The sequence below is a fragment of the Phyllopteryx taeniolatus genome, chromosome 8 (assembly GCF_024500385.1).
Source record: "Phyllopteryx taeniolatus isolate TA_2022b chromosome 8, UOR_Ptae_1.2, whole genome shotgun sequence".
Lineage (NCBI taxonomy): Eukaryota > Metazoa > Chordata > Actinopteri > Syngnathiformes > Syngnathidae > Phyllopteryx > Phyllopteryx taeniolatus.
In genome coordinates this window covers 21,651,812-21,666,685 of record NC_084509.1, presented here as the reverse complement: position 1 = coordinate 21,666,685, position 14,874 = coordinate 21,651,812, and the positions used below count along the sequence as shown (strand labels likewise).

The window sequence follows — 14,874 nt, the reverse complement described above, 5'->3', positions numbered from 1 at the left end:
CTCCGGGCACTCCGGTTTCCTCCCACATCCCAAAAACATGCATTAATTGGAGACTCTAAATTGCCCGTAGGTGTGACTGTGAGTGCAAATGGTTGTTTGTTTGTATGTGCCCTGCGATTGGCTGGCAACCAGTTCAGGTTGTACCCCGCCTCCTGCCCGATGACAGCTGGGATAGGCTCCAGGACGCCCGCGACCCTAGTGAGGAGAAGCGGCTCAGAAAATGGATGGATGGATGACAAAAACAGGTAATAAGGTTGTCTATCATATATTTTTTTAAATGTTTATTTACACTGAAATTTGAATGTGTACACCAAAGTTTCATGGAAATCAGATATTGTTTTTGTATATTTTTCTAACAAAAAAAACAACAAACAATCACGCTGATACCTCTAACCTTTGTACTTTTGCAGTCAGGGGAGACAAGAAATTACAGTACTCTGTTCATAAAAAAATAAGAGTCAAAAAGCATTAGGTACAAAGAGTGAGTTACTGTATGACACCTTGCCTCCTGATTCCTCTTCTTTCCCCTGATCCTCCAGAATTTTATCAAGTAGGTTTGGTGCTTCCAATTCGACTGCTTGACCTTCATCCAGCACCTCATCGTGTAGCTTGCGGTTCGTCAGATCTGAATACTGCAGTGGCTCCAGGTTCTGGACCTGAGAATCTATACCTTGGGTGTCCAACTGCGGAACTGTGGTGGTCAAAGTCTTGGACAAAGACATATGTACCAGGGGGGAACCTGATAGAGTGGTAGACCCTGGGGCAAACTGGACCCCTGAAATCATGGTAGAGAGGGTGGTGAGGGGCTGGTTCCAGGGGATATAAGCACACCCTAATTCTGGGAGGTCCATCTGAGGAAGGGAGCATGTTGCTGCGGCCACAGGGAGGGTCTGGAACAACAACAAAAACTCTGTAAGCAGTGTTGAGTCTCATTCCTCCAATCTCCAAAGCAACATACAGTATTTAATGGATTACATCCACCAAGAAGGTTCAGATATCCATGACATGGGTTTTTTCATGTAACTATTTGTTTGGGGGCCACTTAGAATAAGATTTTGACATATCAAGCACATTTTATTATGATGGGACAGGTATACTTCCAAGCATGTTCCCATTAAATTTGGTGAGGTTCATTGATGACATGCCTAAATAAGCAAAATGGATCCACCCATTTGCTATGATCCTAACTGCTTATCCTGTTCAGGATCGTATGCAGAGAGACGATGCTTGTTTACTTCAGGCGAAACTACTCCCTAAAATGATCCCCAGTCACAGGGCATATATAGAGACACAGATCGTGCAAACTCCACACAGAAAGGCCGGAGCAGAGATTTTAACTCTGAACCTGTGAGGCAGACGTGCTAACCACTGTGCTGCCCATTATCTAAATATTATTAATTTAATCAATCACCAACTACTCACCCCAACGTTAGTGAGCAGTGGTGTCTGCGTGTAGGCTAGCATGGTGTAACTGGGGTACAAGGTTTGCATGTAGACATCAGCTGTCCAAGTGGGGCCAGCCGGGTAGGCCAGAGGTTGAGCGGAGGTGACTTGCTCGCTGTAGTCGGGTGAGGACCAGGGTGTTCCTGCAGGCTGAAGTCCAGGCCTGGTGACAGGGAGTGGAGCTCTCCATTGTGTAATTTCTCCATCACAAACGGGAGACTTTGCTAGGGAGCAGCTGGCGACATCATGCCCAAAGATACCTGAAACAGTACAACTGTTTGGGACAAACATGTCTGGCAACACTTGCATGCAGTTGTTTGACTGGAAGGCAGATGATAAAAGATGTACCTGGTGTGAATGTCGACTGGCTGTTGTGTGTAATCACATCCTTAAAGAACAATAATACAGATTGCAATAATAAATAGAAAGCTGAAGCGAATGAATATAATGTCATGAAATTACACGAAAATCGTAATCCTTAGTGCTGCCAAACTATCACATATGGTAACAAATAATTCGTAGCAAATTAAAGCACACACTGTATGATGATCGTAATAAAGTCTAGAACCTGATTCAAATTGAAAATCCATTGGGGGTGCCCCTAAGGTGTGGCCATGCTCAAGAGAAGCCCTCACAAGATGACAGATTTGGATTTGTCAAATATGATGTAACTTGCCATGTCAGAGACTTAATTTATAATAATAGTATATATTATTCGGTATGGGGCCAACCCCTACAAATGAATAAACTATTTGCCATTTTCATTGTTTTTTTGGGGTCAACATTTTACTCATATGCCTGAATATTGGACAATTTGGACAATTTTAGGAAATCTTTTGCACCATTCTGAAGGATTCTGGTAATTTGTCGCATAATATCGAGAGCATTTACAACACTGGATATGCCTGCTGAGAAACGGTATGAAAAGGCAATGTTTTTTGTTTTTTTTGTCCTTAGATGAAGTTTAATTGTGTGCACATTGGTGCAGTAGTCACAGATCTTTTTTTTTTTCAACAGAAGATTTCTGTTAATATTTGGCAGATTTCCAGTTTCTGCTCGAGAAAAGTAGAAATATTCTATAAATAACATTTGTTCACAGTGCCTACTGTCTAAACAGTCTGGACAAGACATATCCCAAAAGGTCAAGCGTGTTACTTCACATCTGACCAAAAAGCTGTCAGATGTGTTGTGTGTGCATGATTTCCACCTGGCATTCCAGTAATCTAGAAGGAGGTAAATTACAATCCTGTCACATATCCCGACTTCGATTTCATCAAATGAAATGCCAAATGCACAGTGTAAAACAATGAAAACATGTTGTATTTTTGTACAGGTTAAAACAGGTTTTAGTTTTAAAAGATGTCATGTTTTTGTCATGAAATGGCTTATATAATTCCAAATGTGTTTACACTGAAGTTTGTGGAAAATCTGGTGTCTCAGTCACCAAAAAGTTGTCTTACCAAAGAATATGTTCTGAAGGATCTGGGTGTGTCCGTGTGTGTGTATGTGTGTGTTGTCTGTAATAAAAAAGCAGGGGCACGGATCTTTGGCAAAGTTGCAGGTTATTTTGCATAGGGCACTCTGCCCTGTCCCGGAGCCATACAGCAAATGGTTGTAACTGTCATGGAAAAACACCTGCATTATATAAGGACAAAATCCCCCTGAGCTCAGGAAAAGGTTTTGTCTTTTCTTGTAACTCGTGTGAATAGCGTCTATGATTTGGAATTATACTTCAGCTGTCAAAAACCTTTTAAGCTACAATATTCATGCCACAACATTCAGAACAAGCTGACCTTTTGTTTTTAATCAGTGCAACAACGACAAAGCATCCCGAACAAGAACAAAAATCACAATGTTGTCCATCCTCTGAGTTTCGACAGTTTGACTGAGTAAAAACCCCCAACCAAGCTTGCATTGTTGAAAGTGCAACCGACTGAAGAAGCATCACTTAGAAGAATGTTAAAGAAAATATTGGATGGGAGAAAATGTTTACAGACGGAAAAATAAAAAGAAACCCAACACTGCTGCTACGTTGTTTCACCTGCATAAACTTTGAATACACTTTTCTCATTAATGTATACATTCCTTTTGATTTGTTTTCATACAAGGGCTCTAGCAAAAATTCAGCATTTCCAAAGATAACGACACTTGTTTTTGACTGACACTGTTTAAGAGGTATTTCTATGACAATATCTTTATTGTTGTGAATGTAGTTTAGCACTAGCTAATGGAAAGAAAAGGTTTGTAGTGCGAGCAGCAATGTTATAAGATTTGCAGCAATGACCAGAAGACGGGACAGATTTGGAGGTGGCAATGTTGAGAATGCTAAGATTCGCTTTGGGAGTAACGAAGATGGGCAGGATCAGGAATGAGCTCGTTAGAGGAACAGTGCAGACTTGGAAGGTTTGGAGACAAAGCCTGGGAGGCTAGATTCAGATGGTTTGGACCCGTGTAGAGGAGGGACAGTAAATTTAGCGGTAGAAGGATGCTGGAAATGCAGCCGGCTAGGTAGGAGGGAAAGAGGGGATTTAGGGATGAGATCAGGCAAGACTTGTAAAAAGCTGAAGTCAGAGCAGAAAATGCAGAGGACAGAGAGAGATAGAAGAGGATTCTAGAATTTTGGTGACCCTATTTTAGCTCTCTTGAGAGCTGTCAGTATGATGCAGCGCAGTTCAACACAAATGTCAAATACACCCACAAAAATTAAACTAACAAATTGTAAATTAACACCTTTCAATCAGTGTCAGTGAAAACTGAGCGTTTTTTCAATTTTGTTACATTATTATGTTGTGTTTACTTTGTAATACTAGTCTCTTCGGATTGTGCAAGTAGTCACAAATTTGTAGGCGGTTGGTGTGAATATAATTTATATCGTGCCAATGAAACAGAACAATTTCACAAATGACAGTTTTCTCTAATCTATGTATCGGTATGGGTCATCTATGTGCTAATATGATGCGCTTACTGCAGTATGCAGAGTTGTCTTGGTGCTCAACATCTCCACACTTCTTTTCCTTTGCAGCAAGTCTTTGACTGGATCTTTGACTCGAACACCCTGGTATGGTCTGGACCTGTTCAGAGCAGCAGGATGGGCTAGAAATGGCATAAAAAGAGCAATTGATGCTACTTAATTTCAATTGTATGAAAAAATGATATCGGACTTGTTTTCTGGCCACACTGATGATACACTTGCTGGACTACAGGACCTAGTATAAGGACCAGTTTATAAGATATTAGAAACAGATCTCAAAATGATATACAGTGGTAACTTGATAAAAAGGACCCCAATATAACGGATATCGGATAAAACCGACCGTCGGGACTGAACAGTGTGTCCAAAAATTGTTTCCTTTTGTCACTTTAACTGACGTTGACAAAGTCTGTTAGTTCCAGAATTGTTGTTTTCTGGCACTGTGGCACAATGCAGGTAGAGAGTGGAACTGATCTATTTCCGGGTCACAGATATACAATATGACTGGATCCAATTACAAAAGATGTGCCTATGTGGTGGCCATGTTGAATGTGGGGAATTGATGTGGTGGCCATGTCACGATGGTTACATCTATTGTGTATTGTGCCGTAGAGTGTGGCAGAGAGAGCAAGAGAGAGAACTTCCTCCAATTCAACAAAACCAAGGTAATTGTTTTTTGGAAGTGAAGAAAAGAGGTTTGCTGTAAGTAAATACCTGCAGTCACTCCCTCCAAAAACTGAAGACCAAACCCGAAACCTCGGTGTATTGATAGATTCCGACCTGACTTTCAGTAGTCATATCCTTCTACTAGCTAAGGACCATATCCAAAGTGAAGGCTTGCATGTGCCAAGCAGACCAGGAGAAGCTCATCCATGCTTTTATCTCAAGTAGACTTGACTATTGCAACGGTCTTCTGATTGGACTCCCCCCCAAAAGCATTAAACAGCTGCAACTCATTCAGAACGTTGCAGTTTGGGTTTTGACCAGAACAAACAGGTCAGACCATGTTACTCCAACTCTAAAGTCTCTAAACTTCCTCCCAGTCAGCTTTAGAATAGACCTTAAAGTTCTGCTACTAGTTTATAAATCACTAAATCGTTTTGGTCATGACCATATGAAAAAAATGAGAGTTGAATAGGAATCCAGTCGGGCTCTGAGATCTACACACTCGGGTCAAATTGTGGAGCACACAGTCCTAAGCAAACGTGTCAATGTTTTTAAATCCTGGTTAAAACCTCTTCTTTAACTTCTTCATCTTTCTCAAGATTCTGATTATTTTAGAGAATTTCCACTTTTAAATTATCTTTCTTGCTCTGTACGTTTCTTATCTTTAAATATATATATTTTTCTGTTTGTTTCTAAATGTTTTTAAGTTGTCTTTTATTTTTTGTCTTTATTCTTAAATGCTTTTAATGATGCAAAGCACATTGAGTTACCTTGTGTAGGAAATGCACTATATAAACTTTGCTTTAAGAATTTTTTTTTCTGCACATATATCTATTTGCAATTCAAATGTACTCCCATTGTCCATTGAGGCATAGATAGTATGGATCAGATCTGTTGTGTTAAACTTTTGTTTTTGTTTTGATATTTTGCAGTGATAGTGTGATATAGTCCTTTGGAGCCAGACACATAACATACTGGAGGCTATAAGGTCTAGTAGTTACACACGAATAAACAGGGGTGGGGATAGATACATGAGGAAGACGGACATACTGTATTTAGTCGCCAGTAGTGATCACCAGCTCATTCTATATTTAATAAGGGTCTGCCGCTCACATTGTCTGTTGCCACACTAGCCAAGAGCAGTGACAATGCTCTATTCATGCAGGGACCACCGCGATTACTCATCATTCTCTTCCGCACAGAGAGGTCTCCATGCGAGACTATCTTTGCACCACATTAAAAGAGAATGACGACCAACTTTGATTGGCTGTGAATGAAGTCAGCTGTAGACACACCCACAGCAGCGAAGTCCACCCAATCTCGGATCTCCTGGCGTGCGCTGGTCTATGAAATTACCAACACCGGTTTAACCTGCCCCTGGCGCACAGTTGCACAGCCCGCTGAACCAGATTTTTTCAAGTCACGAAAATAGGGTCCATAGAGACAGACAACGATTCACAGTTACATTTACACCATCACTGAGTGGCGCTGCCTGCACCAAAGTCAAGCAAGTTCACCACTACACCATCAGTGACTCGCCTAATCTCTTGTTTTGTTTATTCAAGCTTTACCTTTCCCCCTCTGAATTCAAACTCAGAATTCTACCAACAACTTTGGGAAAAAGTGACACAAAGCTTCTGAATTTTAACTTCCATTATGAAAGAAGACTGTGCTCCTTTCACGCTGATATTGTACATCACTTTGCTGTGAGACAAACAAGACGTGCTGTGGTTGGGGGTGCCAGTTGCCTGAGGCTGATGAGAACTGCCCGTTCATGCGTGTACCTGTACATACAGTCCCTGACCTTGTCTAAATCATGGAGCATGGAGTTTTCCTGAGACTTGTGAATGTCTTAGAAATCCATTTGGGAAATATAGCACACTTTGAATTTGAAAATATCTTACGTAGCGGAAGTGTCGTAGCCAGTGAGATGTGCATGTGCTACACTTTGAAGAAGATCCATCCATCCATCCATCCATCCATCCATCCATCCATCCATCCATTTTCTACCACTTATCCGAGGTCGGGTCGCGGGGGGAGTAGCTTTAGCAGGGACGCCCAGACTTCCCTCTCCCCAGCCACTTCATCCAGCTCTTTCGGGGGGATCCCGAGGCGTTCGCAGGCCAGCCGAAGGATGTAGTCTCTCCAGCGTGTCCTGGGTCGTCCCCGTGGTCTCCTCCCGGTGGGACGTGCCCGGAACACCTCACCAGGGAGGCGTCCAGGAGGCATTCGAATCAGATGCCCTTGCCACCTCATCTGGCTCCTCTCGATGTGAAGGAGCAGCGGCTCTACTCTGAGATCCTCTCGGATGACCGAGCTTCTCACCCTATCTCTAAGGGAGAGCCCGGACACCGTGCGGAGGAAACTTATTTCGACCACTTGTATCCGGGATCTTGTTCTTTCGGTCACGGCCCACAGCTCGTGACCATAGGTGAGGGTAGGAACGTAGATCGACCGGTAAATCGAGAGCTTCACCTTTCGGCTTAGCTCCTTCTTCACCACAACGGATCGATACAAAGACCGCATCACTGCAGACGCTGCACCGATCCGCCTGTCGATCTCCCGTTCCATTCTTCCCTCACTCGTGAACAAGACCCCAAGATACTTGAACTCCTCCACTTGGGGCAGGATCTCATCCCCGCCCTGAAGAGGGCACGCCACCCTTTTCCGACTGAGGACCATGGTCTCAGATTTGGAGGTGCTGATTCTCATCCCAGCCGCTTCACACTCGGCTGCGAACTGCTCCACTGAGAGTTGGAGGTCACGGCTTGATGAAGCCAACAGAACCACATCATCAAAAGCAGAGATGCAATACTGAGGCCACCAAACCAGACCCCCTCTACGCCTTGGTTGTGCCTAGAAATTCTGTCCATAAAAGTTATGAACAGAAGAAGATAATTTTTTGAAATTATTCTGTATGAAATACACCAAATAAAAGTAATTTAATCAGACTACTCTGCTCACTGAACCTATGTTTTTGAGGTCCATCAATAAAAAATGAGGTCTACCTTTCATTTTAGATCAGCAGTGCCCTGCAACCTTCCTTTTATCACAGACCAGGTGAGTCCGACATAAAAGCAAATAAAAACAAACTATTCAATATTTAAGGCCTGATAAACACATAGGGATTTTTCAAATCTTTAAAAGATGTTTTATCTGTGACACACTCCCCACAGAAAGATTTAAAAAAATCAGGCATTAACAGCTTGTCGTAGTGTGTGTTCTGATAATCTCAACAGAACACCGCACACACATAAAGATTCTGATTCTAAAAATTGTACAAATCCAAGCTGCCAGCAGCCTGTTAGAAGCAGAAAAGCTCCTCGCAGATGTGAAAAAAGTCTGCTGGTGCCAATATGTTTCACCAAATCTCACCCAGTGTCAGCTGGGATAGGCTCCAACACGCCCGCAACGCTAGTGAGGCTAAGTGGTATGAAAAATGAAAGAATGAATAATATGTGAACGTTTAGCTGTCACCGTAATGTGGTAGGGACACATTACAGCGGTTGGGCAATTGGTGAGCGTATAGGTGAGGGTGATGGGCCAGGTGTGTCACGCACCGTCAGCAGGAGTCAGCTGTTGGGGGGCAGTTAACTGAATCAAAATGTGCAATTTGATGATTCACCAGATTTTAGGCTTCCACCCACAGTGAGCACGTCGCATGAGGGTGCGTAAATGACAGATTTGAGTGGACAGGAGAATGCGGGCAGCCAAAAAAGTGTGCCGTTGCAGACGTTTTCTGACTTATGAGAATATGACCCAAAGTGCTTGTCCTGTGTTTTGTCTCCTAAAGGATTAACATTTTTCCCTTGACTGGAACTCAGTTTAGTACCCATGAGTTTTCATTTTTCTTTATCATCTGTGATCAGATCTTCATCAGAATCAGAATCAGAATCAGAATCATCTTTATTTGCCAAGTATGTCCAAAACACACAAGGAATTTGTCTCCGGTAGTTGGAGCCGCTCTACTACAACAGACAGTCAATTTACAGAACACTTTAGAGACATAAAGACATTGACAAATAACAACAACAAACAACAATTGTGCAAAAAGATGCAGAGTCCTCCAGCACTTAGAGCAGTTCGAATGGCTAATATCGCAATAGTCCGGTGCAATGACCATTGTGCAAAGGGCACTGAGACTTCAAGGAGTGTATGCGGTTTAAAGTGACGAGTAGTGCGATAATCTGGGACAATGGTTGTGCAAATGTTACAGATACTCCTCAATCAGTGTGCAAATGGAGCAGATGCTACTCTGGCATGAGTGGCCACTATATGCAAATAGTGCAGCACGGCGAGACAACTACAGTGAGTGCACGAGTAATACATAATTGGCCCCACAGAAATGTGACAACGAACTCAAGTCAAAAAATTGCCAGCTTGTTGTAATGGAATTATAAGTTAGCTGTTTAAGAAGTTGATTGCAAGAGGGAAGAAGCTGTTGGAATGTCTACTAGTTCCAGTTTGCATTGATCGGTAGCGCCTACCTGAGGGAAGGAGCTGGAAGAGCTGGTGACCGGGGTGGGGAGGGTCCAAGAGGATTTTGCATGCTCTTGTCTTAGTTCTGGCAGCGTGCAAGTCCTCAAGGGTGGGTAAGGCGGCACCGACGATTTTTTTCGGCAGTCTTGATTGTCCATTGCAGTTTGATTTTGTCCTTCTTTGTGGCAGCACCAAACCAGATTGTGATGGATGAACACAGGACCGATTCGATGACTGCTGTGTAGAACTGCCTCAACAGCTCCTGTGGCAGGCCATGCTTCCTCACAAGCCACAGGAAGTGCATCCTCTGCTGGGCCTTTTGGAGGATGGAGTTGATGTTAGCCTCCCAATTCAGGTCCTGAGAGACTGTAATTCCCAGGAACATGATAGCCTCAACGGTTGACAGGCCCGTTGGACAGCGTGAGGTGCAGGTGTGGTGAAGGAAGCTTCCTGAAGTCCACAATCATCTCTCAAGTTTTGAACGTGTTCAGCTCCATGTTGTGTCGGTCGCACCAAAGCTACAGCCGCTTCACTTCCTGTCGATACGCAGACTCGTCACCATCTTTGATGAGGCCAATGACTGTGGTGTCGTCTGCGGTGAGGTGCAGTCCTCCGTGTGGAGATACAAGAGTAGGGGAGAGAGAACACATCCTTGGGGCGCCCCGGTGCTGATGGTGCATGTGGATGAGGTGATGTCCCCCAGCCTCACCTGCTGTGTCCTGCCCGTCAGAAAGCTGTAAATCCACTGTCAGATGGAAGGTGAGATGCTGAGCTGGAGAAGCTTGGAGGAGAGCACTTCGGGGATGATGGTGTTGATCGCAGAGCTGAAGTCCACGAGTAGGACCCTTGCATAGGTCCATGTGCCGTCGAGGTGTTCTAGGATGAAGGGCAGTCCCATGTTGATTGCATCATACACAGACCTCTTTGCTCTGTAGGCAAATTGCAAGGTGTCCAGCATGGGACATGTGAAGCTCTTGAAGTGGTCTATCACAAGGAGTTCAAAGGACTTCATGACCACAATGAAGTAAGCAGACTCACACTCAAAGCAATACGGACTGAAACAGGTCCAAATACTTTAATGGCTTGTCCCTTGTTGACAAAGCAAATTTTGAGTTCGTTGTTTTATGTTTTCCAGTGGTTATCTTCTTTTTACCTTTCACAAGTTTTATAGCTATAAAAGTGAGACACGTGAAGTCCATCTGTGATGCAAATCCTGTTCAAGGTCAGGGGTGTGATGGAGACTATATCAGGTGACATGCCAGAGGTGGTCAATCACACCAGACGAGTCAATCCCAGACATAAACAGACAGCCCTTCATATTCACACCCATGGACAATTTCGAGTCTTCAATTAACCTGACATGCATGATTTTGGAATGTGGGCGGAAGTTGGAGTAGCCAGAGCAAGCACGGTTAGAAGAAGGTCAGCGTTTTAACCTTTGACTACGAGGCAGACCGAGCCTGCTGGCAGGTAAGATGTCAAGCATTTGTTCTCTATCCTGTTGCTTATCTTTTCGAGCATATGGAGCATAGCTCAGCTGACTAAGGAGAGGTGAGACGTGGTGTTTACCTGCGACAGTTCACACGTCAATCTTAGTGTATGGCTTCCACTTGTAAAATAAATAAATAAATACAAATAATACCTTTTTTTTTTTTTAATGCTCCCTTGGTTTTATATGGGTAAATGTCTCTAATGCTTAAACAGCCACACTTAAAAGTCCTAGTTTCAAAAATGTATTGACGATTTAAAATTTTAGGCATTCATTTTAAAGGCAATCCTTTTTGACAGGGTAAATGGTGGTGGCCCGTTGAAATACACTTTTTGCATAAGGATAAAGACAAAAGTGCCTCTCTCTAACTCTCTCCTTGTCACTTCAACTGCTGTGACCGACCTTTAACCCCTAGAGGGTGTTTGCAGCTCTCGCGCTGACGTAGGTGAAGGGGCAAGTGTCCGCAGTGCCACTGGGTCCGTGCATCCACTTAATCTCTATTGTAAAGGTGAGGTGGTGCTGACTCTATCTTCCCTTTGTTTTTATCAGCAACTGATAGGTGACTGATAACATTCTGCACGTCAGACTTTAAAAGTTCCGGTGTAGACGTGTGGCCCTACAGCATGATGACATTGTTTTGCTTTTCTTCTTGATTATGTAGTTGTTCAGGGAATTCATTATGAACATCCACTTAAGTGAATTGATATCTTTCCTTACCAAGCTGGGGGTAAATTTAAAGTAATGTGATGTCCAGAAAGTATTCATTTGAACACGAACATTTGAAGTGTTTGGGGCTTTCGTCAAAGTCTTCAATGTTTCAATAAAATCATTAAATCATAAAATGTTCCCATTGTTTTGAGTGACAGTGTCGTGGTTCACTTGCTTGGGTTAGGGTTACGCTTGCGTGCAGGCGTTGTGGGTTTAGTTGCGACTCAGTGACAGTGTGAATGGTTGTCTTTCTCTCTATATGAGCCCTGTGATTGACTGCTGACCTGTCCAGGCTCAAGGTTGGCTTTTGCCTGACAGCAACTGGGATAGACTTCAGCTCCCCGTGACCCTGCTGAGCAGGATAAATGGTATAAAAAAAAAAAAAAGAAAAAGAAAAGGAAAAAAAAAAACAGATGGATGGAAAATCTTCGCTGTGTCTTATGAATTGTGCGTACGATACGCACAATTCATAAGACATTTTTGTGGACTTTGCCCAATGTCAAATGTTCAGAATCAGGTGATGAAAAGTAAAAGCATGTTGTAGCAGAACTGATAACATCAGCAACGAGTGAATGGCATGCACTGTAAACAGATACTTGGTTTTGGTCCTTCTCACATCCAAAGATTCATAGCAGTCATATTTTAGACGTACGGTTTCGAAATGAACTGTCGAAGGTTAGTCCATAAATGGCATGAATTCTGGAAAATAGTACCGTGTGTTTGCAATCTGTATATTGCTAGAGTTCATCTTTAAAAGGGAAAAATTATACCTGCAAATGGGGATACTTTATCTGGTAACGAAACAATTTACTGCTAATTCTCAAACGACTGAAAATGAATAGAAAATCCTCAAAGGGATATAAATCACATAGATAATAAATGAACAGAGACTCGCTTCAGTCAAAAGAGGAAGCTCCACAGGTGCACAGTAATTTACAAAGAAAGAGGCCTCCTGCCATTTTGCATATCGAGATTACAATCCAATTTTAATGTGGAGAAACGTTTCAAACGATGGCCTTTCTCGAAGAGCCCCACAAAAACTAGATTGATTTGGATGCTGTCAACTATATTCGGGTAATAGTGACTGCAGCTATTAAAAGTGTCAATGACATCCCAAAAGTCTAAATTAATGAATGAATGAATGAATGAATGAATTAAATTATAATTAAAATAACTGAAACTTTGATAAAGTTGGACATCAAGCTGCTAATATTATATATATATATATATATACGTATATATATGATATTGATTATATTTTGTCAAAATACAGTACACCCTTGTGAAGTGAGGAGAATCTGAAACTTTTGGTGCTGCAATCCTCGTCTCGTGTTAAGGACAGACAAATAAACAAGTACACTTGAATCACATCAATGTACATTGCAACCAAACAAACAAACAATAATATAAAACAGAAAATTATAGACGTTATATAATATAACACAAATATATTACGTCATATTACAAAGCAGATGGAAAATTCATGAATCATACTTACATTTGTCCAAATGCATACTGCTGATGTTGACCGGCGAATAAAGAAAATCAATGTGGCATGCTGACGAATGTGCTTTTTAACAGCCCAAAGCAGGCTAACAATTCCCCTGGGATGTTGCAGTTTCGAGACCAAGTCATGCATCTACTTTTAGCACTGATGGCAGTATAGCCAATCAACACTTTTTCCCCCAGACATATAATTAATTTCAAGATACAATAAAATAAACGAAATGCTAACTCCAGGCAGGTTTAATGCGAGATCATTTCTAGAGACTAAATTGCACCAATGCACCAAAATTCCATCGCCAAACCCTCATGCCTCCACAAAGTTTGATGAAAATGAGTAACTAGTAGTACGAGAAGTATTTCACTTGTTTCAAAATTCACTGCAGGAATGGAAATGAGGCTGATTAACATGGGCTGTGCTCCGTAGTTCTTCATTTTAACTTAATAAAGACATTGTAGCCTGAATCGGAATTCCAGTTTTTGTGGGAACAGTTTGGGGATAGTCCTTTTCAAAGCAAGGTTCGTAAAGGCATTTTTGGATGAGTTGGGTGAAGAAGAACTTGGGTGGCCCACACTGAGTCCGGAGCGCAACAACACAAAAAACACTTTTGGGATGAACTGGAACAGAGATTGTGATATGTTTTCGTGAGGCGACGACAAGCGACAGTTGCGGCTGCAGGTGAACCAGTACGACTGTCTGTGCAATCCATGGTGACCGAGTGGCGGTGGCCCATCTCTGTTTGGCGTCACCATATTACTAGCGCTAAGCGGAGCAAAATAAACTCCAGGTTTCCTTCAGTAGAGGCGAGGGAAATCTAAAATGACTTAAACTATGGGGAATTATATCGTATTTGGTAGATGTTTTTATGTCATACTACGACATGTATCGAATCGCACAGACGTCATTACTTATTTGGGATGTAAGAGGAATCGATATAATATGAACGAAAGAACCGGCTTTCGATTCTCATTCCTGCCACCTTGTCAACTGCACTTCACCTCAGAAACCCTGTTGGTCTCTTGTCTCTGTCCTCTTTTGTTCGCATTAATGTAATGTGTGTTTGCATGTATCATAAATACAGTGCTACATGCAAGAGTTACCAGTTCTCTTTTCCCATGTGCACTTTTTTGGGCCTAAAATTAGCCAAAATTGTATGACCTCAGTCCACATGTTCTCCTCCTGATTTGCTTTGGCTTCCATTTCTGTTTAAGTCTTGCCTTCCTGCACTATCGGACTACTTTTCATGCAATCATTGGTCAGTGCAGTCATCCATTATACGGAGAAGTGAAGATTACGATCCTTTCAAGTGTACGTGTTGGCAGTAACACATACGCACAGGGCAAGTTAGGGCCAAATACAGATAAGAAATAAATGGGGGAAGAGTCATGGTTAGGATCTAACTCTCTTGTGTCATCTTTGTCTTGAATGACCTCAATATAGTCAAGATTTACATCAGACTTCACACTAGGATTCCTATGCGTGTTAACCTCCTACTCAACTTATATAGTCTCCATAACATACTGTTTTAGTCTTTTTAGCTAATGTATCTAAACTCAAATGATAAAATACTCTGCAGTCCAAATGAAAATCTGAAAGTCTAACTTTAGTCTGTGC

The 14,874-nt window shown here is 42.2% G+C and overlaps 1 protein-coding gene across 1 annotated transcript; it reads right to left on the bottom strand.

The window, feature by feature from the left end:
- Positions 1–266: 266 nt before the first annotated feature.
- On the bottom strand, positions 267–13,385 carry LOC133482206 (POU domain class 2-associating factor 1). Its single transcript, XM_061782080.1, has 5 exons — positions 13,255–13,385; positions 4,409–4,536; positions 1,792–1,831; positions 1,423–1,703; positions 267–890 (listed from the first exon to the last, which is right to left on the bottom strand). The coding sequence occupies exons 1-5, from the start codon at positions 13,268–13,270 to the stop codon at positions 459–461; spliced, it is 897 nt and encodes a 298-aa protein (XP_061638064.1). The 5' UTR covers positions 13,271–13,385; the 3' UTR covers positions 267–458.
- Between the last annotated feature and the right edge of the window lie 1,489 nt (positions 13,386–14,874).